Source organism: Oncorhynchus kisutch, unplaced genomic scaffold, assembly GCF_002021735.2.
Source record: "Oncorhynchus kisutch isolate 150728-3 unplaced genomic scaffold, Okis_V2 scaffold2951, whole genome shotgun sequence".
Lineage (NCBI taxonomy): Eukaryota > Metazoa > Chordata > Actinopteri > Salmoniformes > Salmonidae > Oncorhynchus > Oncorhynchus kisutch.
This window is the reverse complement of record NW_022264896.1, coordinates 515174-543165: the sequence shown is the minus strand read 5'-3', so window position 1 is coordinate 543165 and position 27992 is coordinate 515174. Positions and strand designations below refer to the sequence as shown.

The 27992-nt window shown below is 42.8% G+C and overlaps 3 protein-coding genes across 24 annotated transcripts; all 3 read left to right on the top strand.

Moving 5' to 3' along the window:
* The first annotated feature begins 639 nt into the window (after positions 1-639).
* LOC109885082 (NAD(P)H dehydrogenase [quinone] 1-like) lies at positions 640-9589 on the top strand. The gene is made up of 6 exons (XM_031820030.1): positions 640-892; positions 4439-4606; positions 4787-4917; positions 5278-5391; positions 8240-8341; positions 8805-9589. The coding sequence occupies exons 1-6, from the start codon at positions 889-891 to the stop codon at positions 9129-9131; spliced, it is 846 nt and encodes a 281-aa protein (XP_031675890.1). The 5' UTR covers positions 640-888; the 3' UTR covers positions 9132-9589.
* A 4886-nt stretch (positions 9590-14475) lies between these two features.
* On the top strand, positions 14476-25220 carry LOC109885083 (gamma-aminobutyric acid receptor-associated protein-like 2). The gene is made up of 4 exons (XM_031820029.1): positions 14476-14737; positions 15974-16029; positions 19441-19613; positions 24596-25220. The coding sequence occupies exons 1-4, from the start codon at positions 14704-14706 to the stop codon at positions 24684-24686; spliced, it is 354 nt and encodes a 117-aa protein (XP_031675889.1). The 5' UTR covers positions 14476-14703; the 3' UTR covers positions 24687-25220.
* On the top strand, positions 19620-22962 carry LOC116371133 (uncharacterized). 22 transcript variants are annotated; one of them, XM_031820016.1, is made up of 3 exons: positions 19620-20074; positions 20262-20354; positions 20601-22962. In XM_031820016.1, exons 1-3 carry the CDS (start codon positions 19740-19742, stop codon positions 22633-22635), a joined length of 2463 nt encoding a protein of 820 aa, XP_031675876.1. In that variant the 5' UTR covers positions 19620-19739; the 3' UTR covers positions 22636-22962. The 22 variants fall into 22 exon arrangements, with proteins under 22 accessions (XP_031675876.1, XP_031675871.1, XP_031675875.1 ...); XM_031820011.1 differs by having other exon boundaries at positions 20262-20381; positions 20475-22962; XM_031820015.1 differs by having other exon boundaries at positions 20262-20414.
* Positions 25221-27992: the final 2772 nt, after the last annotated feature.

Sequence of the window (27992 nt, the reverse complement as noted above, 5' to 3'; positions counted from 1 at the left end):
GTGACATTCAAAACAGCCCGAAGACTGGTCAGACCAGTGAAGTCTTGTTTTTGAGATTAGTCCTGTCATGGCGCATTCCGCACGGGACCGCACCTAACGCAAATACTGAGGCGGCACGCAGCACAATAGGTGTACTGTGTGTTGGAACGGGACGGTCTGAAAACACGCCACTTTGATACAGCTACAACCGAAAGTTGATATTTTTTTTTCGTAGTAGGTTAGAAGAATTTACGCAGCAGGTTTGGAGAAGAAACGTATCATGTTCGGAAAATTAGGTTAAGGTTAGGAAAAGAGTTAAGGTTTGCGAAATTCTTTCCTAGCATGCTACGAAATTCACTTCCGGTGAAGTACTGTGTTTTAGGGAGTCCCGTGTTGGAACAACTTTTACATGTCAAAAAGTTCCAGAGTAGGTGGTGATTTATGACTTGCCAATGTTTCTTCACGCATCGCATCGCAACGCTTAAATCGGATAAACTCATGGTACCCATATGAATGGCCTAATACAGACAAAAAATACCACAAAACACTTTTCCTAAAGCCAAAGGTAGTAAACCAATCATTCTCTCAACCAGTAAACTGGCTGTAACATAACAACGTTAAAACACGCCTGGATAGACTTTGGTCGGCCCCATGGTCCCATGGCTGTCGAGGCTACGGGACGTTTTTTTTCTTTCTTATTTTCTTCTTTGTGTACGTGAGACTCGAAACTCTGGTGTTATGTAACCGCTCAATCTCAGTTTCAATCACACAATGTTTCTCACGCGAATATCAGCGGGCGGTTCCATAGTGATAAGAGCTGCGGCACCGGACAAGGACGCAGGTTTTCCCCTCGAGTTGCAGAAGAGGGAACGTCCAGATCCGGGGAAGAACCGATCATAAACTCGCGTCATGGGTAAGTCTCAACGGTGAGATATTAGTGCATTTACAATATCTCTGCTTTCAGGTACTTTGGTTTATATTTCATTATCCTGCTGGCTTGTTCAGGTGAGATTTAAAGTTGTCATGCATTTGTCCAGTGTTTGAGGAAATAGCCAACAAGTGGTGTGATTTTTGTGCTGATGCCTTAGTACTTTGTGTTGCTATACTGAGTAAGATTTATGCAAACGCTATAGTGACAAAACCACTCCGTTTTTTTTTCAGATTATTGTGATCAGCATTATTGAACTTGGACAACTTTATACAATAGTTCCGTTGTAGTTTAACAAACACAATGGATGTATTGTCAGTTGTGGAAACAGTCAAATATACCTTAGAATAGAAAATGAGTCAAGTAAAAGTGAAATGTCACCCACTAAAATACTACTTGAAAAAGTGTTTAAAGTATTTTGTTTTAAATATACTTAAGTATCAAAAGTAAAAAGTATAAATCATTTCAAACATCTTCCTATTTTCTAGTTTTCTTAAATGTACAGATAGCCAGGGGCTCACGTCAAGAGGCTCGCGGCAGGGTAGCCTAGTGGTTAAGAGCGTTGGACTAGTAACCGAAAGGTTGCAAGTTCGAATCCCCGAGCTGACAAGGTAGAAATCTGTCGTTCTGCCCCTGAACAGGCAGTTAACCCACTGTTCCTAGGCCGTCATTGAAAATAAGAATTAGTTCTTAACTGATTTGCCTAGTAAAATAAAGGTAAAATAAAATTTTAAAAACAGTGAGGGGAAAAAGTGTTTGATCCCCTGCTGATTTTGTACGTTTGCCCACTGATAAAGAAATGATCCGTCTATAATTTTAATGGTAGGTTTGTTTGAACAGTGAGAGACAGAATAACAACAAAAATATCCAGAAAAACACAGGTCAAAAATTGTATAAATTGATTTGCATTTTAATGAGGGAAATATGTATTTGACCATCTCTCAATCAGAAGGATTTCTGGGTCCCAGGTGTCTTTTACCTTTATACAGGTAACAAACTCTTAAAGGGAGTGCTCCTAATCTCAGTTTGTTACCTGTAAAAAAGACACCTGTCCACAGAAGCAATCAATCAATCAGATTCCAAACTCTCCACCATGGCCAGAAATAAAGAGAGAATTCACACAGGACACCGGATAAGACAGGAGAAGTACTCCAGATATATAACTGACCCTAGCCCCCCGACCCATAATCTACTGCAGCATAAATACTGGAGGCTGAGACAGGAGGGGTCAGGAGACACTGTGGCCCCATCCGATGACAGGAAGATCACATCAAGGCAGCTGGGACCATAGTCACCAAGAAAACAATTGGTAACACACTACGCCGTGAAGGACTGAAATCCTGCAGCACCCGCAAGGTCCCCCTGCTCAAGAAAGCACATATACATGCCCGTCTGAAGTTTGCCAATGAACATCGGAATGATTCAGAGGACAACTGGGTGATTGGTCAGATGAGACCAAAATGGAGCTCTTTGGCATCAACTCAACTCGCCGTGTTTGGAGGAGGAGGAACGCTCCTATGACCCCAAGAATACCATCCCCACTGTCAAACATGGAGATGGAAACTTTATGCTTTGGGGGTGTTTTTCTGCTAAGGGGACAGGACAACTTCACCGCATCAAAGGGACGATGGACGGGGCCATGTACCGTCAAATCTTGGGTGAGAACCTCCTTCCCTCAGCCAGGGCATTGTGAATGGGTCGTGGATGGGTATTCCAGCATGACAATGACCCAAAACACACGGCCAAGGCAACAAAGGAGTGGCTCAAGAAGAAGCACATTAAGGTCCTGGACTGGCCTAGCCAGGCTCCAGACCATAATCCCATAGAAAATCTGTGGAGGGAGCAGAAGGTGTGATTGCCAACAAGGGTTTTGCCACCAAGTACTAAGTCATGTTTTGCAGAGGGGTCAAATACATATTTCCCTCATTAAAATGCTAATCAATTTATAACATTTTTGACATGCGTTTTTCTGGATATTTTTGTTGTTATCCTGTCTCTCACTGTTCAAATAAACCTACCATTAAAATTATACACGGATCATTTCATTGTCATTGGGCAAAGGTACAAAATCAATGTGTCCTGTTGGGAGGACTGGGGCTGGGAAACACTGTCCTGTAAAGTACACTACCCTATGGACCCTGGTCAACAGTAGTGCACTACCCTATGGACCCTGGTCAACAGTAGTGCACTACCCTATGGACCCTGGTCAACAGTAGTGCACTACCCTATGGACCCTGGTCAACAGTAGTGCACTACCCTATGGACCCTGGTCAACAGTAGTGCACTACCCTATGGACCCTGGTCAACAGTAGTGCACTACCCTATGGACCCTGGTCAACAGTAGTGCACTACCCTATGGACCCTGGTCAACAGTAGTGCACTACCCTATGGACCCTGGTCAACAGTAGTGCACTACCTTATGGACCCTGGTCAACAGTAGTGCACTACCTTATGGACCCTGGTCAACAGTAGTACACTACCTTATGGACCCTGGTCAACAGTAGTGCACTACCCTATGGACCCTGGTCAACAGTAGTGCACTACCCTATGGACCCTGGTCAACAGTAGTGCACTACCATATGGACCCTGGTCAACAGTAGTGCACTACCCTATGGACCCTGGTCAACAGTAGTGCACTACCTTATGGACCCTGGTCAACAGTAGTGCACTACCTTATGGACCCTGGTCAACAGTAGTGCACTACCCTATGGACCCTGGTCAACAGTAGTGCACTACCCTATGGACCCTGGTCAACAGTAGTGCACTACCCTATGGACCCTGGTCAACAGTAGTGCACTACCTTATGGACCCTGGTCAACAGTAGTGCACTACCTTATGGACCCTGGTCAACAGTAGTACACTACCTTATGGACCCTGGTCAACAGTAGTGCACTACCCTATGGACCCTGGTCAACAGTAGTGCACTACCTTATGGACCCTGGTCAACAGTAGTGCACTACCCTATGGACCCTGGTCAACAGTAGTGCACTACCTTATGGACCCTGGTCAACAGTAGTACACTACCTTATGGACCCTGGTCAACAGTAGTGCACTACCCTATGGACCCTGGTCAACAGTAGTGCACTACCCTATGGACCCTGGTCAACAGTAGTGCACTACCATATGGACCCTGGTCAACAGTAGTGCACTACCCTATGGACCCTGGTCAACAGTAGTGCACTACCTTATGGACCCTGGTCAACAGTAGTGCACTACCTTATGGACCCTGGTCAACAGTAGTGCACTACCCTATGGACCCTGGTCAACAGTAGTGCACTACCCTATGGACCCTGGATTCCAAAAGGGTTCTACCTGTAACCAAAAAGGGTTCTCCTACGGCGACAGCCACAGAACCCCTTTGGAACCCTTTTTTCCAAAGATGGAGTAAAAACCAGATGATAACACATTCATAATGAAAGGTAACTTGATGTGTAGTGTTGTTTTAGGGAAACAATTATGACTGATCCATCCACCACCTTATCATACGTGTGTGTGTGTGTGTGTGTGTGTGTGTGTGTGTGTGTGCACCAGCTCAGAAGACAGTGCTGATTGTGTACGCCCATCAGAGTGGGGGGTCCTTTAACTCGGCAGTGAAGGATGTTGCCGTGGAAGCCCTCAGACAGCAGGGCTACAAGGTTGTTGTGTCTGACCTTTACGCCATGAACTTCAGAGCCTCCGCCACAATGGAGGATATCACAGGTACACACACACACACACACACACACAGGCTCACACACACACACACACAGGCTCACACGCACACACACGCTTACACACGCCAACACACGTGCCAAACAAACTCCGCACACACACGCCAACACACGTGCCAAACAAACTACACACGCGCTTGACGTTGCTGCTGTTCTGTCTCTTTGCCAGGTGAGGTGACGAACCCGGAGCACTTCAAGTACGGAGAGGAGACCATGCATGCCTGGAAGGAGGGTCGACTCAGTGATGACATCATAGCTGAGCAGCGGAAAGTGGAGGCGGCGGAGCTCGTCATCTTCCAGGTCAGAGGTCACACACTCTTCCCAATTCCACTCTCTCCCCCTCTCTCTCTCTCCCCCTCCCTCTCTCCCCCTCTCCCTCTCTCCCCCCCTCTCTCTTCCTCTCTCTTTCCCTCTTTCTCTCTCTTTCCCTCTTTCTCTCTCTTCCCTCTTTCTCTCTCTCTTTCCCTCTCTCTTTCTCTCTCTTTCTGTCTCACTCCCCTTCCCCCAACCTCTCTTTCTGTCTCTTCTTCGACTGTGCCCTGCTGCGTTTAAATTCTCCACCTTTCTCCCCAAAGTATTTAAGCCTACACTCCCCATCATAGTTTAACAATCATTGGATTGTTGTAGATGGAGTGTCAACCATCTCTCTCTCCCCATCAGTTCCCTATGTACTGGTTCAGCGTTCCAGCCATCATGAAGGGCTGGATAGACAGAGTCCTGACTCAAGGCTTTGCCTTCTCGCTGCAGAAGATGTACAACAATGGAATATTCAAGGTTTGACCTTTTGACCCTTCTGTTCATGTCTTTAGTTCCAGTAGCCTGTGTTAGTGTCATACCCATTGACAATGAGCGGGAAGAGTTCATGCCATGTATGGGCCCGAATCAGGAGGTTTTGATGTAAATGCAATGCTCCCACCTAATCAAGTCCCCACTTGTGACTGAAAACAAGGGTAGAGATGCCAATTGAAAAGCTCTCTGTTACGTAGATAGCTGGCTATATGACATAAAATGCTGTGTAAAATAGCTATAAGTCTATAAAGGTGCATTAACTGTAAAGCTATCAGTCACTACTGGAAACATTTACAACTGAAATTAAGTTACGTTGTCTTTGTTTATGTATTTTACCTCAGACAATCTGGTAGTAAGTTTGCTAGCTAGAACTCCTAGTAGTTTATGCTAACTAGCTAGCTGGCTAGCATTAACTGCTAGTGAATTTGCTAGCTGGCTAGCATTAACTGCTAGTGAATTTGCTAGCTGGCTAGCATCAACTGCTAGTGAATTTGCTAGCTGGCTAGCATCAACTGCTAGTGAATTTGCTAGCTGGCTAGCATTAACTGCTAGTGAATTTGCTAGCTGGCTAGCATTAACTGCTAGTGAATTTGCTAGCTGGCTAGCATTAACTGCTAGTGAATTTGCTAGCTGGCTAGCATTAACTGCTAGTGAATTTGCTAGCTGGCTAGCATTAACTGCTAGTGAATTTGCTAGCTGGCTAGCATTAACTGCTAGTGAATTTGCTAGCTGGCTAGCATTAACTGCTAGTGAATTTGCTAGCTGGCTAGCATTAACTGCTAGTGAATTTGCTAGCTGGCTAGCATTAACTGCTAGTGAATTTGCTAGCTGGCTAGCATTAACTGCTAGTGAATTTGCTAGCTGGCTAGCATTAACTGCTAGTGAATATGCTAGCTGGCTAGCATTAACTGCTAGTGAATATGCTAGCTGGCTAGCATTAACTGCTAGTGAATATGCTAGCTGGCTAGCATTAACTGCTAGTGAATATGCTAGCTGGCTAGCATTAACTGCTAGTGAATATGCTAGCTGGCTAGCATTAACTGCTAGTGAATATGCTAGCTGGCTAGCATTAACTGCTAGTGAATTTGCTAGCAGGCTAGCATTAACTGCTAGTGAATTTGCTAGCAGGCTAGCATTAACTGCTAGTGAATTTGCTAGCAGGCTAGCATTAACTGCTAGTGAATTTGCTAGCAGGCTAGCATTAACTGCTAGTGAATTTGCTAGCAGGCTAGCATTAACTGCTAGTGAATTTGCTAGCAGGCTAGCATTAACTGCTAGTGAATTTGCTAGCAGGCTAGCATTAACTGCTAGTGAATTTGCTAGCCGGCTAGCATTAACTGCTAGTGAATTTGCTAGCCGGCTAGCATTAACTGCTAGTGAATTTGCTAGCCGGCTAGCATTAACTGCTAGTGAATTTGCTAGCCGGCTAGCATTAACTGTTAGTGAATTTGCTAGCCGGCTAGCATTAACTGCTAGTGAATTTGCTAGCCGGCTAGCATTAACTGCTAGTGAATTTGCTAGCCGGCTAGCATTAACTGCTAGTGAATTTGCTAGCCGGCTAGCATTAACTGCTAGTGAATTTGCTAGCCGGCTAGCATTAACTGCTAGTGAATTTGCTAGCTGGCAAGTTAACATAAACTAGCGCTAACTGGGCTAGTCATTGTCTAAATGTCTAAATGACAGGTAGAACCACATTCATAACCATAAAGGGGTAACTAGCCCCCAACACGCTCAACCAACATCTTATTACTTTACTACTTTACAAAAACATTATCTACATTTTTCTCTCTAAACAAATGGATTATTTAAGGCTTTCTTATATATATATAACAAATAAAGATCTAACTTCATTGGAATATATCTACAACTTTTTCAACATAAAAAATGCTATTCTCTAACATCGTCTAGTCTAGCTGACCTAATGCTATTCTCTAACATCGTCTAGTCTAGCTGACCTAATGCTATTCTCTAACATCGTCTAGTCTAGCTGACCTAATGCTATTCTCTAACATCGTCTAGTCTAGCTGACCTAATGCTATTCTCTAACATCGTCTAGTCTAGCTGACCTAATGCTATTCTCTAACATCGTCTAGTCTAGCTGACCTAATGCTATTCTCTAACATCCTCTAGTCTAGCTGACCTAATGCTATTCTCTAACATCGTCTAGTCTAGCTGACCTAATGCTATTCTCTAACATCCTCTAGTCTAGCTGACCTAGTGCTATTCTCTAACATCCTCTAGTCTAGCTGACCTAATGCTATTTTCCTGATTTTTCACCACTTTTTTTTTCTCTGGCCTCCATTGATTTAATCACCCTGATTTTGTCCATCCTACAAGGGTAAAAAACATCCTACAAGGGTAAAAAAACATCCTACAAGGGTAAAAACATCCTACAAGGGTAAAAAAAAAAACATCCTACAAGGGTAAAAACATCCTACAAGGGTAAAAACATCCTACAAGGGTAAAAAAAACAATATCCTACAAGGGTAAAAACATCCTACAAGGGTAAAAACATCCTACAAGGGTAAAAACAACCTACAAGGGTAAAAACATCCTACATTTTGAACAGATTATGACAGAGACATGAGGTTTGGACCATTGGTTTTTGTTTGAGCAGTACCTACACAATTAATATAGTGTTTTACCCATTGGTCAAAAGATGAGTTTTTGTTTGGACACCCTACATAATATCTACCTTATGAAATGACACACTGCTCTCATTCAGTTCAGGCTATATTGCTTCTAGGTTAAGGGTAAATGGTGTTTTGGTGGAATGAATAGGACCTCTGTGTTTTGTTGGGAGTTACACTTCATACTCTTTATCATTTTACAGGACAAGAAAGCCATGTTGTCGTTCAGCACTGGGTCTATGCAGACTATGTACCGCCCTGACGGCATCAACGGAGACATTAACGTCACACTGTGGCCCCTACAGGTAACACAGGAAGACAGCCAGGGGGGAAGAGTTAAGATGTGACACCCAAAACAAAATATTTCGCTGTATTTGCTTCTCGTAGCTTTAGACATTAACGTCACACTGTGGCCCCTACAGGTAACACAGGAAGACAGCCAGGGGGGAAGAGTTAAGATGTGACACCCAAAACAAAATATTTCACTGTATTTGCTTTAGAAGACAATCGAGTGTCTTTGGGGATACTTGTGTGTCTCTAAATGAGTTTCCTCATACATTATTATGCTTCAAGGTTACCTCCAAGTACCAAGTATTTCCAATGTGTTTCGTTTAGTTTTGGGTTTGCATTTTTTTGGGGGGGGTCTATTTCATTGGTTACATTGTAGCATATTGTGCAAACTAAACCAAACTAAACCACCGCAGTTCAAGTATTTGCTACATGTATTTGACCCAGACTCTTCTCCTCTCTCCTCCACCATCCTTTCAGAACGGCGTGCTTCACTACTGTGGGTTCCAGGTGCTAGCCCCCCAGGTGTTCTGGTGTCCGGGACACAGCCCCCCCGCGAATCGGACAGCCATGCTGGATGGCTGGAGGGCCAGGCTGAAGACCCTGCTGGTCGAGCGACCCCTGACCTTTGCCCCCAGCGAGATGTTTGACCTGACCTTCCCTGGGGGCTTCGTGCTGCGGCCGGAGGTCAGGGAGGAGCAGAGCACCCGCCCCCACGGCATCACCACCGGACACCACCTGGGGAAACCCCTCCCCCCTGACAACCAGCTGAAGGCTGATGACCCCTCCCCCCTGACAACCAGCTGAAGGCTGATGACCCCTCCCCCCTGACAACCAGCTGAAGGCTGATGACCCCTCCCCCCCTGACAACCAGCTGAAGGATGATGACCCCTCCCCCTGACAACCAGCTGAAGACTGATGACCCCTCCCCCCTGACAAAAACGGCTTATTTGTAACCAGTTTATAATAGCAATAAATCACCTCGGGGGTTTGTGGTAAATGGCCAATATTCCACGGCTAAAGGCTGTATCCAGGAACTCTGCGTTGCGTCGTGCTTAAGAACAGCCCTTAGCCGTCGTAAATTGGCCATAAACTACACCCCCCCCCTCGTGCCTTATTGCTTAAGAAATACATAGGATGGTCAGTTATTATGGTCAAGTCAAATTGACAGAGTTGTTGTGAAGATGGGGAGAGGTATGTCTGTTATAAAAAGATGTTCTGCGTTTTTGAAACATCAATAAACTGCACTAGTTGTTCAGACTCTGTTCTGGTCTCATGTTGATTACTGTCCGGTAATACGGTCAGCTGCAGCAAAGGAGGATCTAGCAAAGCTACCCTCTTAAAGGTGCTATCTAGAACCTAAAAACCATTTAGAACCAAAGGAGAACCCTTTGAAGAACGCTTGTTGGTTCCAGGTAGAACCCTTTTGGTTCCAATAAAAACCTTTTCATAAAATGGTTCTACCTGGAACCAAAAAGGGTTCTCCTATGTGGACAGTTGAAGAACGGTTTTGGAGCCCTATTTTCTAAGAAGGTACAGCTGTCTCAAAACAAAGCAGCACGCCCCGCCCTTTAACTACACGTACAGAACTAACATCAACAACATGCATCCCAGTCTTTCCTGGTTGAGGCTTGACAAGAGATGAACTTCTCTTCTATTTGTTTTAATGATAAATACTACTGGAATGAACATTCCAGATTGTTTACATAATCAAATAACACCCAGCAGAGACACCCCCATACATACTCCACAAAGACATGCCACCAGGGGTCTCTTCACAGTCCCCCAAGTCCAGAACTAATTCAAGGCAATACACGGTTTTATACAGAGCCGTGATTGCATGGAACTCCCTTCCCTTTATAAAACAGATTAAAAACTATTCATGGGAGGATGACACACAAACATTTGTTTTTAGTTGTATTGTTGGTAACCCCTCCTCCCTGACAACCAGCTGAAGGCTGATAACCCCTCCTCCCTGATAACCCCTCCTCCCTGACAACCAGCTGAAGTCTGATAACCCCTCCTCCCTGATAACCCCTCCTCCCTGACAACCAGCTGAAGGCTGATAACCCCTCCTCCCTGATAACCAGCTGAAGGCTGATAACCCCTCCTCCCTGACAACCAGCTGAAGGCTGGTAACCCCTCCTCCCTGACAACCAGGTAAAGGCTGATAACCCCTCCTCTGTGATAACCAGCTGAAGTCTGGTAACTCCTCCTCCCTGATAACCCCTCCCTGATAACCCCTCCCTCTGATAACCAGCTGAAGGCTGATAACCCCTCCTCCCTGATAACACCTCCTCCCTGACAACCAGGTAAAGGCTGATAACCCCTGCTCCCTGATAACCAGCTGAAGGCTGATAACCCCTCCTCCCTGATAACCCCTCCTCCCTGATAACCAGCTGAAGGCTGATAACCCCTCCACCCTGATAACCAGCTGAAGGCTGATAACCCCTCCTCCCTGACAACCAGCTGAAGGCTGATAGCCCCTCCTCCCTGATAACCAGCTGAAGTCTGGTAACTCCTCCTCCCTGATAACCCCTCCTCCCTGACAACCAGGTAAAGGCTGAGAACCCCTCCTCCCTGATAACCAGCTGAAGGCTGATAACCCCTCCACCCTGATAACCAGCTGAAGGCTGATAACCCCTCCTCCCTGATAACCAGCTGAAGGCTGATAACCCCTCCTCCCTGATAACCAGCTGAAGGCTGATAACCCCTCTCTGATAACCCCTCCTCCCTGATAACCAGCTGAAGGCTGATAACCCCTCCTCCCTGATAACCAGCTGAAGGCTGATAACCCCTCCTCCCTGATAACCCCTCCCTCTGATAGCCAGCTGAAGGATGATAACCCCTCCTCCCTGATAACCAGCTGAAGTCTATGACCCCTCCTCTCTGATAACCAGCTGCAGGCTGATAACCCCTCCTCCCTGATAACCAGCTGAAGTCTGATAACCCCTCCTCCCTGATAACCAGCTGAAGGCTGATAACCCCTCCTCCCTGATAACCAGCTGAAAGCTGAGGATAGTAAAGGGGAAACTGTTTGACATCAACAAAACCAGGGTTGTAAAATTCTAGTAACTTTCCCTCTACTCCCAGGTTTTCCAGAACTCCTGATTGGTTGATAATGGGTGTTGCCATTTGACATCAACACAACGTACATATCACAGGAGACTAATGCTCATAATAATGACCGGAACGGAGCAAATGGAACGGCATCAAACACCTGGAAACCATGGAGACCATGGAAACCATGCGTTAGATGGTATTTGGTACCATTCCATAGATTCCGCCCCAGTCATTACCACGAGCCCATCCTCCCCAGTTAAGGTGCCACCAACCTCCTGTGGGTGCATACACAGTTTTGATAACCTCATAGAACCAACCTGATCTCAGGGCCTCCTTGAGATGAAACAGAATGGTGAGCTATCGCATGATCAGGCTAGTTCACGAGAATACAGTTTGGATTATGTCAAAGTGCAAAATTCTGGAAACTTTCCCCCCAAAAATGCAGAAGTTTTCCAGAAATCCCAGCTGGAAGATTCTGGGAATCAGGATGGTATAAGTAGGAAATCCAACCTGGATTTCTGGAAAACCTGATGACAGTGAGTGTTACAGAGGCTGGCAAGTCAACTACACACACTACACTGTAAAGTTACTGTATAATAATAATAATAGATTACTGTCGTGTGTTGTATTATCCTCATTCTGTATCACCACGTACTAAAGCACTGCTGATATCTGAATACCTGTATATGTTATACAACCAATACTATTGGTACATACTTATAATAAAACAATTAGTGATATATAATAGAGCTGGGTTATGACCTTCACATGGAAATAACACTCCAATCAGAGCACGGATTAAACTGCTTCAAACCGTCCAGCTACAGATTCTCTGTTAAATAAAGGAGGGGGGGTGAGAGTGACTGAATAAAGGAAGGGGGTGGTGAGAGTGACTGAATAAAGGAGGGGGGGTGAGAGTGACTGAATAAAGGAGGGGGTGGTGAGAGTGACTGAATAAAGGAAGGGGGTGGTGAGAGTGACTGAATAAAGGAGGGGGGGTGAGAGTGACTGAATAAAGGAAGGGGGTGGTGAGAGTGACTGAATAAAGGAAGGGGGTGGTGAGAGTGACTGAATAAAGGAGGGGGGTGAGAGTGACTGAATAAAGGAGGGGGTGGTGAGAGTGACTGAATAAAGGAGGGGGGGTGAGAGTGACTGAATAAAGGAGGGGGTGGTGAGAGTGACTGAATAAAGGAGGGGGTGGTGAGAGTGACTGAATAAAGGAGGGGGGGGTGAGAGTGACTGAATAAAGGAGGGGGTGGTGAGAGTGACTGAATAAAGGAGGGGGTGGTGAGAGTGACTGAATAAAGGAGGGGGGTGAGAGTGACTGAATAAAGGAGGGGGTGGTGAGAGTGGCTGAATAAAGGAGGGGGGGTGAGAGTGACTGAATAAAGGAGGGGGGGTGAGAGTGACTGAATAGAGGAGGGGGGAGAGTGACTGAGTAGAGGAGGGGGGAGAGTGACTGGATAAAGGAGGGGGGGGGTGAGAGTGACTGAATAAAGGAGGGGGGGTGAGAGTGACTGAATAAAGGAGGGGGGTGAGAGTGACTGAATAAAGGAGGGGGGGTGAGAGTGACTGAATAAAGGAGGGGTGAGAGTGACTGAATAAAGGAGGGGGGGAGAGTGACTGAATAAAGGAGGGGGGGTGAGAGTGACTGAATAACGGAGGGGGGTGAGAGAGACTGAATAAAGGAGGGGGGGTGAGAGTGACTGAATAAAGGAGGGGGGGTGAGGGTGACTGAATAAAGGAGGGGGGGTGAGGGTGACTGAATAAAGGAGGGGGGGTGAAAGTGACTGAATAAAGGAGGGGGGGTGACTGAATAAAGGAGGGGGGGGTGAGAGTGACTGAATAAAGGAGGGGGGGGTGAGAGTGACTGAATAAAGGAGGGGGGGTGAGAGTGACTGAATAAAGGAGGGGGGGTGAGAGTGACTGAATAAAGGACCAGCTGATGGTACAGTCCCATAGTGCTGTTACTGAAGCCTACTTTAAAGGCCCAGAATAATGACGAGTGTGTCCACTGGGATCCTATTTCAATCCGTCTTATGTATGATTCCGTATGTAACTCTAGTGGGATGCCGCCCAAACAACATATCTATGATATTCCTATGTGAATCAATGCCTTACTTTATCCCATGAAAAGGGGTGAGAAAATAGAGAGGATTTATGGAGATATAATGGGGTTTCTAGGACAAATCACTTGCTCATCAGCTCAGGCATCTGTCATAAACTATTACATTTTTTATTTCACCTTTATTTAACCAGGTTGGCTAGTTGAGAACAAGTTCTTATTTGCAAAGCAAAGCAGTTTGACGCATACAACAACACAGTTACACATGGAATAAACAAACATACAATCAATAATACAGTAGAAAAATCAATATACAGTGTGTGCAAATGAGGTAGGATAAGAGAGGTAAGGCAATAACTAGGCCATGGTGGTGAAGTAATTACAATATAGCAATTAAACACTGGAATGATAGGTGTGCAGAAGATAAATGTGCAAGTAGAGATACTGGGGTGCAAAGGAACAAGATAAATAAATAAATACAGAATGGGGATGAGGTAGATTGGATGGGCTATTTACAGATGAGCTATGTACAGGTGCAGTGATCTGTTATCTGCTCTGACAGCTGGTGCTTAAAGCTAGTGAGGGAGGTAAGAGTCTCCAGCTTCTAGACCAGAATGTAATGTTTTAAAAAAATATATATAATGCTATCCGGGATCTTTGGGACGTCCATAACCTAAATCCTAACCCTTACCCTAAAACTTAACCAGAGCCCTTACCCTAACATTAACCATTTTAAATGTAAAAAGGGGTAAAGTCCAGTTGGAATGATCCAGAACAGCAAGTACCTTTAAAAAAAAAGAAGAACGAAAGTAGACTGAGATCCTAGATATGTTCCAGAGATACAAGCTCTGCACAGACCTGCTCTAGGTTATAGCACACTGTTAGCTACGTCTTTATCGTGTGGATTGGTGATTGGACGTTAAACACGCAAACGTTAAACACCGAGGCGTTGTAAAGATCTGATAATCTGCGCAGCATGTGTGTCTCTGAACCGCACCCACTCGAATCAGCCTCCGTCCCCTGCGATGCGATGGTACAGTCCCATAGTGACGGCATCGCCTGGGCAGCGCTGAGGCCGACTGAGACTTGTTTTGCTACATTGTTGACGTTCTTGCTCAACATTTTTACATTGTTTTGAGTTTTAGGAATACAGCAATAGCAATATTTCATTTTTTTTGTCACTGTCTGATTCCTCACCAACCCTCTACGATTTTACTGCGCATCGAGCAAACTCTCCCGGAATCAGCCACCATGAAATGGATGTTCAAAGAGGATCATTCCCTGGGTAAAGAGGTTTACTTGTTTCATAACAGGCAAATAACAAAATTGTCAAAATAGGAACAAATATGTATCTCCTCTGCGTTATTCTTCTTTTTTTAAATGGTATTTGCTGATTATGATTGGCCACCTTTCTGCACTAACATTGGCTGACTGTAGTGGCCTAGCCGCTCAGATGTTGTTGAGTCCTTTGGCTAAAAAATAACACTACGAAGTTACTCGAAATTGTATGTCGATGTCAGTTAATGTCTTGTTAAAAAGACATTAGTCAAAATTAGCTAATGGATTGGTTGTTTTATTGGTTAAATGTGCTATGCGTTTTCATTTTGAATCACCTCGATTCCCGGACTTGTCGTTCCTATCGTTCCTATTGACATGACAACTGATATGATAGTGATATTGAAAGTAAATATATCCTGTCAAATAGAACTAGGCCTATTCTGTTCTAACAAACAGTTGGCAAAATGTTGTCTCAATCCTTCTTTCCTCCTGGCGCATGTCATATCCCCTGAACATTAGGTTATTATTGTGATAACATTACAACGATATATGGCTGAAATATTCTTACATAACATGGCAAAAATTATTTATATATTTTAACAAAAGTCTATTCCAGAGTTTTCTTTTCCCTTTTGTTACATAATTTGGATATAGGCCACACCTGTATGGCTTATGTGTTAGATTGACACATAGAGAAGTAGCCTAGGGGAAATATTGACATATTTAGCCCAGTGAATTGGCAGCTTTTGCTAGTGATTACCCAGAGTGCATCTGGTGTCCAACAGCTGCTGCTGATGCCTGTGGATCTCAGGTCAGGCAACGTCATGTGACCTCTTGTCAAATGTTGATCCTCCTGTCACAGCCACCCAAGAGAGTGAGTTCCAAATGGAACCCTATTCCCTATATAGTGCACTACTTTTGACCAGAGCCTTGGTTAAAAGTAGTGCACTACACAGGGAATAGGGGGGGGGGGGGGGGGGGGGGGGGGGGGGCATTTTGGGACACAACCCTGCTCTTTGGTGAACTGAGTAGGTCAGGGGGGCAACCCACTGGCCTATTCTACTAATCTAAGTGGCTCTTAAGGTTCTTGATTAGCTGAATCGGCTGGTTTAGAGTAAAGGCTGGAGCAAAACGCCTACCCCTCCCGGGAGCTAGGAGGGTTTGAAACATGTTGTATTACTGGTACCGATGACAGTGTAACACCCTTCACAACATCTCTCAATCCATCTCTTCTTCTCAACAGAACATCGGTGTATAGAGTCGGCCAAAATACGCAGCAAGTACCCAGATAGGGTTCCGGTGAGTGAGACGTGTTTTCACTGGGTGTTGGGTGTATTGTTGTACCCTTTTATTTTGACAGGGAGTCATGCTGAGACCAATGTCTCTTTTACAGACGAAAATAAACACATCAATATGAAATGCAAAACAGATATACGAAAACACTATAATAGAAAGGAAGCACATTGTTCAGTAAAAAGGCTCCTCAATCAGTCTGAATTGCCCTAGAGGCATATTATTTCAGGTAAGGTACAGAAAATGATTTACCTAACTCTGTAGGGACCGAAGGAATGTCCATTTAGCTCTGAGCCCTGCTATGCTAACTCCTACGTCTAATGGTTATTAATGATATTAGGTACAGAGGGATTTCTTGTTAAAATAACTTTATAAAATGTTTCACGCATCGTTATAACATATTTATTACAATGTAACAGTGATTTTTTTTTATCAAATCAAATTTATTTATATAGCCCTTCGTACATCAGCTGATATCTCAAAGTGCTGTACAGAAACCCAGCCTAAAACCCCAAACAGCAAGCAATGCAGGTGTAGAAGCACGGTGGCTAGGAAAAACTCCCTAGAAAGGCCAATACCTAGGAAGAAACCTAGAGAGGAACCAGGCTATGTGGGGTGGCCAGTCCTCTTCTGGCTGTGCCTGTCTCATCAGGCTGTAATGATTCACCGATGCACATCGGTCCCCAATTTCAAATGTTTAAGATGCAAGTTGTAAAGGTCCCGTGTGTAGCTGGTCTAGATAGTCAGGCGCAGGACAGCAGATATGAGTCACCAACGTACTTTACTCAAAAAAGACAAATATACAAAGTAACATCGCGAGCCCACAAAGACGGACCGCATTACAATAAACAACCACTCACACACAAAACAGAGGGTTAAATAATAAACACGTGATTGGTTGAATGAAGCCAGGTGTGATAAGACAAAGATAAAACAAATGGAAAATGAAAAGTGGGATCGGCGGTGGCCAGAAGGCCGGCGACGTCGAACGCCGCCCGAACAAGGAGAGGGACCGACTTTTGAGGAAGTCGTGACACAAGTGGACTCCAAACCGATCCAAATGTAGCATAGCATCGGTCAGAAAACATTAGGATTCGCCGGTTCACATTAATTAAAAATTTTTTTTGCATCATATTATATTATTTCTATCTTCTGAAAATGCAGCTCATCATTCATGTCAAGAGCCTTCAGAAAGTATTCATACCCCTTGACTTATTCCACAGTTTCTTGTTACAGCCTGAATTCAAAATGGAAAGAATATTTTTTTAAATCTCACCCATCTACACACCGTAATGACAAAGTGCAAACGTGTTTTTGAATTTAATTTAATTTAATTTAAAGGAAATAAAGACATACAGTGTATTCGAAAAGTATTCAGACCCCTGGACTGTTTACACGGTTTGTTACGTTACAGCCTTATTCTGAAATGGATTAAATATTTGTTTTCCACATAAGTACAGTATTCACACCCCTGATTCAATACATGTTAGAATCACGTTTGGCAGTGATTACAGCTGTGTATCTTTCTAAGTAAGTCTCTGAGATCTTTGCACACCTGGATTGTACAATATTTGCCCATTTATTCTTTCAAAATTCTTCAAGCTCTGTCAAATTGGTTGTTGATCATCGCTAGACAACCATTTTTAAGCCATACATTTTCAGGATGATTTAGTCAAAACTGTAACTCAACTACTCACGTTCACTCTCCTCCTGGTAAGCAACCCCCCCCCCCCCCCAGTGTCTAGTGGAAAGCAACCCCCCCAGTGTAGATTTGGCCTTGTGTTTTAGGTTATTATCCTGCTGAATGGTGAATTCATCTCCCAGTGTCTAGTGGAAAGCATGCCCCCCCCCCAGTGTCTAGTAGGATTTTGCCTGTGCTTAGCTCCATCTGTTTCCTTTTTATCCTGAATAACTCCCTAGTCCTTAAAGATGACAAGCAAACATGATGCAGCCACCACTATGCTTGTAAATATGGAGAGTGGCACTCAGTAGTGTGTTGTATTGGATTCGCTCCAAACATACTTTTTGTCCTGATTACAAATTGTTAAGTGGCTTTGGCACAGGTTTTACAGTATTAGTTTAGCGCCTCGTTGCAAACAGGATATTTTTTATTCTGTACAGACTTCCTTCTTTTCATTCTGTCAGTTAGGTTAGTATTGTGGAGTAATTACAATGTTGTTGATCCCATCCTCAAGTTTTCTCCTATAACAGCCATTAAACTCTGTAGCTGTTTTAAAGTCTCTGTTGGCCTCGTGTTGAAATCCCTGGGAAATGTATTTCTGCGTTAGGAAGGACGTCTGTATCTTTGTAGTGACTGGGGTGTATTTATACACCATCTAAACTGTTATTAATAACTTCGCTGCTCAAAGGGATATTCAATAGTCAGATTTTTTAATATATTTTTTTACACCCATCTACCAATAGGTGCCCTTCTTTGTTAGGTATTGGAAAACATCCCTGGTCTTTGTAGTTTAATCTGTGTTTCAAATCCACTGCTCTACTGAGGGACCTTACAGATAATTGTATGTGTGGGGTACAGAGATGAGGTAGTCATTCAAAAATCATGTTAAACACTATTATTGCACACAGTGAGTCCATGCAACTTATTATATGACTTGTTAAACCCATTGTTTCTCCTGAACCTTATTTAGGCTAGCCAGTAAAGGGGTTGAATACTTATCGACTCAAGCCATTTCAGCTTTAATTAAAAAAAAAAAACTAATGTTTCGACAACATACGTTCTTGGAGTCCCTGTATCTAGATACATATGGTTCCTCTATGGTGTTGGAGTCCCTGTATCTAGATACATATGGTTCCTCTATGGTGTTGGAGTCCCTGTATCTAGATACATATGGTTCCTCTATGGTGTTGGAGTCCCTGTATCTAGATCCATATGGTTCCTCTATGGTGTTGGAGTCCCTGTATCTAGATCCATATGGTTCCTCTATGGTGTTGGAGTCCCTGTATCTAGATCCATATGGTTCCTCTATGGTCTTGGAGTCCCTGTATCTAGATACATATGGTTCCTCTATGGTCTTGGAGTCCCTGTATCTAGATATATATGGTTCCTCTATGGTGTTGGAGTCCCTGTATCTAGATACATATGGTTCCTCTATGGTCTTGGAGTCCCTGTATCTAGATACATATGGTTCATCTATGGTGTTGGAGTCCCTGTATCTAGATCCATATGGTTCCTCTATGGTCTTGGAGTCCCTGTATCTAGATACATATGGTTCCTCTATGGTGTTGGAGTCCCTGTATCTAGATGTGTATCGAATCGTCTTGAAAGGGAAAGATGCACATCCCAACGCTGTCATATCTTTCAATTCAGTAAATCTTTATTTTTCCAGGAGGGCAATTTATGTGAACACTTACAAACATCCAATATGACATGACTCTGTGTTGTCTGTTTTGTAGGTGATCGTGGAGAAGGTGTCTGGGTCTCAGATTGTGGACATCGACAAGAGGAAGTATTTGGTCCCCTCTGACATCACGGTGGCCCAGTTCATGTGGATCATCAGGAAACGCATCCAGCTGCCCTCGGAGAAGGCCATCTTCCTCTTCGTCGATAAGACCGTGCCTCAGTCCAGGTCGGAACTCTAAGCACTCTGACCATACAGCACAAATATACTAGAGGCTAGGTTTTACCAGGTTAGCCTGGGACATGAGTTATAGATATAGACACGCTGGTGGGGTTAACCAGGTTAACTAGGGACATGAGTTATAAATATAGACACGCTGGTGGGTTAACCAGGTTAACTAGGGACATGAGTTATAAATATAGACACACTGGTGGGTTAACCAGGTTAACTAGGGACATGAGTTATAAATATAGACACACTGGTGGGTTAACCAGGTTAACCAGGGACATGAGTTATACATATAGACACACTGGTGGGTTAACCAGGTTAACTAGGGACATGAGTTATAAATATAGACACACTGGTGGGTTAACTAGGGACATGAGTTATAAATATAGACACACTGGTGGGTTAACCAGGTTAACTAGGGACATGAGTTATATATATAGACACACTGGTGGGTTAACCAGGTTAACTAGGGACATGAGTTATAAATATAGACACGCTGGTGGGTTAACCAGGGACATGAGTTATAAATATAGACACACTGGTGGGTTAACCAGGTTAACCAGGGACATGAGGTATAACTATACTCACGCTGGTGGGTTAACCAGGGACATGAGGTATAGATATAGACACACTGGTGGGGTTAACCAGGTTAACCAGGGACATGAGTTATAAATATAGACACGCTGGTGGGTTAACCAGGTTAACTAGGGACATGAGTTATAAATATAGACACGCTGGTGGGTTAACCAGGTTAACTAGGGACATGAGGTATAGATATAGACAAGCTGGTGGGTTAACCAGGTTAACCAGGGACATGAGGTATAGATATAGACAAGCTGGTGGGTTAACCAGGGACATGAGGTATAGATATAGACAAGCTGGTGGGTTAACCAGGTTAACCAGGGACATGAGGTATAAATATAGTCACACTGGTGGGTTAACCAGGGACATGAGGTATAGATATAGATACACTGGTGGGTTAACCAGGTTAACTAGGGACATGAGTTATAGATATAGACACGCTGGTGGGTTAACCAGGTTAACTAGGGACATGAGTTATAGATATAGACACGCTGGTGGGTTAACCAGGGACATGAGGTATAAATATAGACAAGCTGGTGGGTTAACCAGGGAAATGAGTTATAAATATAGACACACTGGTGGGTTAACCAGGTTAACTAGGGACATGAGTTATAAATATAGACACGCTGGTGGGTTAACCAGGTTAACTAGGGACATGAGTTATAGATATAGACACACTGGTGGGTTAACTAGGGACATGAGGTATAGATATAGACACGCTGGTGGGTTAACCAGGTTAACCAGGGACATGAGTTATAGATATAGACACGCTGGTGGGTTAACCAGGGACATGAGTTATAGATATAGACACGCTGGTGGGTTAACCAGGTTAACCAGGGACATGAGTTATAGATATAGACACGCTGGTGGGTTAACCAGGGACATGAGTTATAGATATAGACACACTGGTAGGTTAACTAGGGACATGAGTTATAGATATAGACACACTGGTGGGTTAACCAGGTTAACTACGGACATGAGTTATAAATATAGACAAGCTGGTGGGTTAACCAGGTTAACCAGGGACATGAGTTATAAATATAGACACACTGGTGGGTTAACCAGGTTAACCAGGGACATGAGTTATAAATATAGACAAGCTGGTGGGTTAACCAGGTTAACTAGGGACATTAATTATAAATATAGACACGCTGGTGGGTTAACCAGGTTAACCAGGGACATGAGTTATAGATATAGACACGCTGGTGGGTTAACCAGGTTAACCAGGGACATGAGTTATAGATATAGACACGCTGGTGGGTTAACCAGGGACATGAGTAATAGATATAGACACACTGGTGGGTTAACCAGGTTAACCAGGGACATGAATTATAAATATAGACACGCTGGTGGGTTAAACAGGTTAACCAGGGACATGAGTTATAGATATAGACACGCTGGTGGGTTAACCAGGGACATGAGTAATAGATATAGACACACTGGTGGGTTAACCAGGGACATGAGTTATAGATATAGACACACTGGTGGGTTAACCAGGGACATGAGTTATACATATAGACACACTGGTAGGTTAACTAGGGACATGAGTTATAGATATAGACACACTGGTGGGTTAATCAGGTTAACCAGGGACATGAGTTATAAATATAGACACACTGGTGGGTTAACCAGGTTAACCAGGGACATGAGTTATAAATATAGACAAGCTGGTGGGTTAACCAGGTTAACTAGGGACATGAGTTATAGATATAGACACGCTGGTGGGTTAACTAGGGACATGAGGTATAGATATAGACACGCTGGTGGGTTAACCAGGTTAACCAGGGACATGAGTTATAGATATAGACACGCTGGTGGGTTAACCAGGTTAACCAGGGACATGAATTATAGATATAGACACGCTGGTGGGTTAACCAGGTTAACCAGGGACATGAATTATAAATATAGACACGCTGGTGGGTTAACCAGGTTAACCAGGGACATGAGTTATAGATATAGACACGCTGGTGGGTTAACCAGGTTAACCAGGGACATGAGTTATAGATATAGACACGCTGGTGGGTTAACCAGGGACATGAGTTATAGATATAGACACACTGGTGGGTTAACCAGGTTAACCAGGGACATGAGTTATAGATATAGACACACTGGTGGGTTAACCAGGGACATGAGTTATACATATAGACACACTGGTGGGTTAACTAGGGACATGAGTTATAGATATAGACACACTGGTGGGTTAACCAGGTTAACTAGGGACATGAGTTATAAATATAGACAAGCTGGTGGGTTAACCAGGTTAACCAGGGACATGAGTTATAGATATAGACACGCTGGTGGGTTAACCAGGTTAACCAGGGACATGAGTTATAGATATAGACACGCTGGTGGGTTAACCAGGTACATGAGTTATAGATATACATGTAGACAAGCTCACACACCAGCTGCTCTAAAGGGCCCACTCCTCATGGGTTCATAGTTTGACCTTTGACCTTTGTCTCTTCCTCAATAAGACACAGCATCCAGGTCCTGGTCTGAACCCATGGATACTAGTGGCTGCTGGGTTGGGTCCTGGTCTGAACCCACGGATACTAGTGGCTGCTGGGTTGGGTCCTGGTCTGAACCCACGGATACTAGTGGCTGCTGGGTTAGAACTGGCTTGCTACTCCCACAGGATATCCTTTAGCTTGAGTTATACACAAATCCAGTGCATTCGGAAAGTATTCAGACCCCTTGACTTTTTCCACAGTTTGTGACGTTTACAGCCTTATTCCAAAATTGATAAAAATAGGTTTTTTTCTTCATCAAGCTACACACAATATCCCATAATGACATCACAATACCCCATAATGACATCACAATACCCCATAATGACATCACAATACCCCATAATGACATCACAATACCCCATAATGACATCACAATACCCCATAATGACAAAGCTAAGAGGTTTTGTTAGAAATTTTCGCTAATTTATCAAAAATAATTTTTGCCATAAGTATTCAGACCCTTTACTCAGTACTTGTTGAAGCACCTTTGGCAACGATTACAGCATTGAGTCTTCTTCGGTATGACTCTACAAACTTGGCACAGTTTTTACTGAGGAGTGGCTTCCGTCTGGCCACCGTACCATAAAGGCCTGATTGGTGGAGTGCTGCAGAGATGGTTGTCCTTCTGGAAGGTTCTCCCATCTCCACAGAGGAACTCTAAAGCTCTGTCAGAGTGACCACCTTCCTGACCAAGGCCCTTCTCCCCCAATTGCTCAGTTTGGCCGGGCAGCCAGCTCTAGGTGTCTTGGTGGTTCCAAACTTCTTCCATTTAAGAATGATGGAGGCCTCTGTGTTCTTGGGGACCGTCAATGTTGCAGACATTTTTTGTTACCTTTCCCCAGATCTGTGCCTCGACACAATCCTGTCTCAGAGCTCTACGGACAATTCCTTTGACCTCATGGCTTGGTTTTTGCTCTGACATGCACTGTCAACTGTGGGACCTTTTATATAGACAGGTGTGAGGGCATTTCCAAATCATGTCAAATCAATTGAATTTACCACAGTTGGACTCCAATCAAGTTGTAGAAACATCTCAAGGATGATTAAGCTAAACAGGATGCACCTGAGCTCAGTTTGGAGTTTCATAGTGAAGGATCTGAATACTTATGTAAATACGTTTTCATACATTTCTTAAACCTGTTTTTACTTGGTGGTATTGCGGTATTTACTTAGTGGTATTATGGGGTATTGTGATGTCATTATGGGGTATTGTGATGTCATTATGGGGTATTGTGATGTCATTATGGGGTATTGATGAGTATTTGAATTGTTTTATTTAATCCATGTTAGAATAAGACTGTAACAAAATGTGGAAAAAGTCAAGGGGTCTGAAATCTTTCGGAATGCGTTGTAAATGAAGTCTAACATTCAATCTGGTACGTGTTAGATCCACGTTATAGCATCCTTAAAGGTATATTCAGATTGAGCCATCAATGCGATCTCAGCAAACGTTGGGTAAAATGCCTTTTTAAAAGCCACATTGTGGGCTGTCCAGCTCGCTGCTCTATGAGTTGAATCCCTGCCTAAAGATTTATTAGTGTCCTATCAACACAACAGCAGTAAACAATGAACAGACATTACCAAACAGCCTGCAGCTGATACCAGTCACTCTACTGGTTTTTCAGATCCATGGCTTCATTCTGTTGACGGTGACTCAACACTAAGCAGCGTTTAGACCTACTGCAACATTCCATCCCCTCTGTTCACTTCAGTAGTATGTGGCTGTGTGTCCCGAACGGCACCCTACTCCCCTACATAGTGCACTACATTTGACCAGAGCCCTATGGTGAGCCGTGTATAGGGAATAGGTTGGCATTTGGGCCGCAGTCTGTTTACTTCTCCCATTTCCTCCTCCTCCTCTCTGTGTTTTGTTGTGACCTCCCGTTGCAGCATCACCATGGGACAGCTGTACGAGAAGGAGAAGGACGAGGACGGGTTTTTATACGTGGCGTACAGCGGAGAGAACACCTTCGGTGTCTAGACCCGCCGTCGTCGTCGTCTTCGTCATCATAAGCCTTACTTACGACAGAATACAACACCCACCACCCTAACTCACACCCCACCCCTGGGAGAAGCCCTGGGAAACCCCAGAGAAAAGAAGAGAAATAAATAGATGAAGGGAGTGATCAGTTGAGTGAGAACCATCATGATGTGTGTCACCAGTCTGTCTAATCTATTCCTGCACATGTTTTGTATTGATGCTGTACACATCCATTTATTAATATGTCTATATTATTATTATTATTATTATTATTATGATGATGTTATGTATAGTGATACAAATTGGAATGACTGTTTTGGTTTTGTCGGACGTTTTTGTGCTTTACATTAGTTTAGGTGCTTTTGAGGTTTTTTTTCATTTTTTTCATTCGTGAAATAATCTTTTTTTTGTTTTGTTTTTGAAGTTTCACTTTTAGTTTGGCTTTTATCCTTGAAGATTTATATTTCAAATAATTTAAACTATTTGAACGGTAAGGTAGCTGGATGACCTAACCAATAAAAAAAATGTGAATGATCCTTGTGTTTTTATTGACTTATACCAGGGTTCTTCCTCTTCGGTCCTGGAGAACAACTGTTCTGATCCAGCCCTAAAGTAACAGACTGTTACTACAGCATTATACCAGTTCATAAAGTAACAGACTGTTACTACAGCATTATACCAGTTCATAAAGTAACAGACTGTTACTACAGCATTATACCAGTTCATAAAGTAACAGACTGTTACTACAGCATTATACCAGTTCATAAAGTAACAGACTGTTACTACAGCATTATACCAGTTCATAAAGTAACAGACTGACTGTTACTACAGCATTATACCAGTTCATAAAGTAACAGACTGTTACTACAGCATTATACCAGTTCATAAAGTAACAGACTGTTACTACAGCATTATACCAGTTCATAAAGTAACAGACTGACTGTTACTACAGCATTATACCAGTTCATAAAGTAACAGACTGTTACTACAGCATTATACCAGTTCATAAAGTAACAGACTGTTACTACAGCATTATACCAGTTCATAAAGTAACAGACTGTTACTACAGCATTATACCAGTTCATAAAGTAACAGACTGTTACTACAGCATTATACCAGTTCATAAAGTAACAGACTGACTGTTACTACAGCATTATACCAGTTCATAAAGTAACAGACTGTTACTACAGCATTATACCAGTTCATAAAGTAACAGACTGTTACTACAGCATTATACCAGTTCATAAAGTAACAGACTGACTGTTACTACAGCATTATACCAGTTCATAAAGTAACAGACTGTTACTACAGCATTATACCAGTTCATAAAGTAACAGACTGTTACTACAGCATTATACCAGTTCATAAAGTAACAGACTGTTACTACAGCATTATACCAGTTCATAAAGTAACAGACTGTTACTACAGCATTATACCAGTTCATAAAGTAACAGACTGTTACTACAGCATTATACCAGTTCATAAAGTAACAGACTGTTACTACAGCATTATACCAGTTCATAAAGTAACAGACTGTTACTACAGCATTATACCAGTTCATAAAGTAACAGACTGTTACTACAGCATCATACCAGTTCATAAAGTAACAGACTGTTACTACAGCATTATACCAGTTCATAAAGTAACAGACTGACTGTTACTACAGCATTATACCAGTTCATAAAGTAACAGACTGTTACTACAGCATTATACCAGTTCATAAAGTAACAGACTGTTACTACAGCATTATACCAGTTCATAAAGTAGCAGACTGACTGTTACTACAGCATTATACCAGTTCATAAAGTAACAGACTGACTGTTACTACAGCATTATACCAGTTCATAAAGTAACAGACTGTTACTACAGCATTATACCAGTTCATAAAGTAACAGACTGTTACTACAGCATTATACCAGTTCATAAAGTAACAGACTGACTGTTACTACAGCATTATACCAGTTCATAAAGTAGCAGACTGACTGTTACTACAGCATTATACCAGTTCATAAAGTAACAGACTGACTGTTACTACAGCATTATACCAGTTCATAAAGTAACAGACTGTTACTACAGCATTATACCAGTTCATAAAGTAACAGACTGTTACTACAGCATTATACCAGTTCATAAAGTAGCAGACTGACTGTTACTACAGCATTATACCAGTTCATAAAGTAACAGACTGTTACTACAGCATTATACCAGTTCATAAAGTAACAGACTGTTACTACAGCATTATACCAGTTCATAAAGTAACAGACTGTTACTACAGCATTATACCAGTTCATAAAGTAACAGACTGTTACTACAGCATTATACCAGTTCATAAAGTAGCAGACTGACTGTTACTACAGCATTATACCAGTTCATAAAGTAACAGACTGACTGTTACTACAGCATTATACCAGTTCATAAAGTAACAGACTGTTACTACAGCATTATACCAGTTCATAAAGTAACAGACTGTTACTACAGCATTATACCAGTTCATAAAGTAACAGACTGACTGTTACTACAGCATTATACCAGTTCATAAAGTAGCAGACTGACTGTTACTACAGCATTATACCAGTTCATAAAGTAACAGACTGACTGTTACTACAGCATTATACCAGTTCATAAAGTAACAGACTGTTACTACAGCATTATACCAGTTCATAAAGTAACAGACTGTTACTACAGCATTATACCAGTTCATAAAGTAACAGACTGTTACTACAGCATTATACCAGTTCATAAAGTAGCAGACTGACTGTTACTACAGCATTATACCAGTTCATAAAGTAACAGACTGTTACTACAGCATTATACCAGTTCATAAAGTAACAGACTGTTACTACAGCATTATACCAGTTCATAAAGTAACAGACTGTTACTACAGCATTATACCAGTTCATAAAGTAACAGACTGACTGTTACTACAGCATTATACCAGTTCATAAAGTAACAGACTGTTACTACAGCATTATACCAGTTCATAAAGTAACAGACTGTTACTACAGCATTATACCAGTTCATAAAGTAACAGACTGACTGTTATTACAGCATTATACCAGTTCATAAAGTAACAGACTGTTACTACAGCATTATACCAGTTCATAAAGTAACAGATTGTTACTACAGCATTATACCAGTTCATAAAGTAACAGACTGTTACTACAGCATTATACCAGTTCATAAAGTAACAGACTGTTACTACAGCATTATACCAGTTCATAAAGTAACAGACTGTTACTACAGCATTATACCAGTTCATAAAGTAACAGACTGTTACTACAGCATTATACCAGTTCATAAAGTAAC

Bases quoted from the DNA above. Each gene is read 5' to 3' on its own strand.
- LOC109885082 (XM_031820030.1), top strand. The intron at 4,918-5,277 runs GTCAGAGGTCAC...TCTCCCCATCAG, and splicing joins CGGAGCTCGTCATCTTCCAG to TTCCCTATGTACTGGTTCAG. The intron at 5,392-8,239 runs GTTTGACCTTTT...ATCATTTTACAG, and splicing joins ACAACAATGGAATATTCAAG to GACAAGAAAGCCATGTTGTC.
- LOC116371133 (XM_031820006.1), top strand. From the start codon at position 19,740: ATGAGTTATAAATATAGACACGCTGGTGGGTTAACCAGGTTAACTAGG. The intron at 20,075-20,261 runs GTTAACTAGGGA...GGGGTTAACCAG, and splicing joins CACACTGGTGGGTTAACCAG to GTTAACCAGGGACATGAGTT.
- LOC109885083 (XM_031820029.1), top strand. From the start codon at position 14,704: ATGAAATGGATGTTCAAAGAGGATCATTCCCTGG. The intron at 16,030-19,440 runs GTGAGTGAGACG...TCTGTTTTGTAG, and splicing joins AGTACCCAGATAGGGTTCCG to GTGATCGTGGAGAAGGTGTC. The intron at 19,614-24,595 runs GTCGGAACTCTA...CTCCCGTTGCAG, and splicing joins AAGACCGTGCCTCAGTCCAG to CATCACCATGGGACAGCTGT.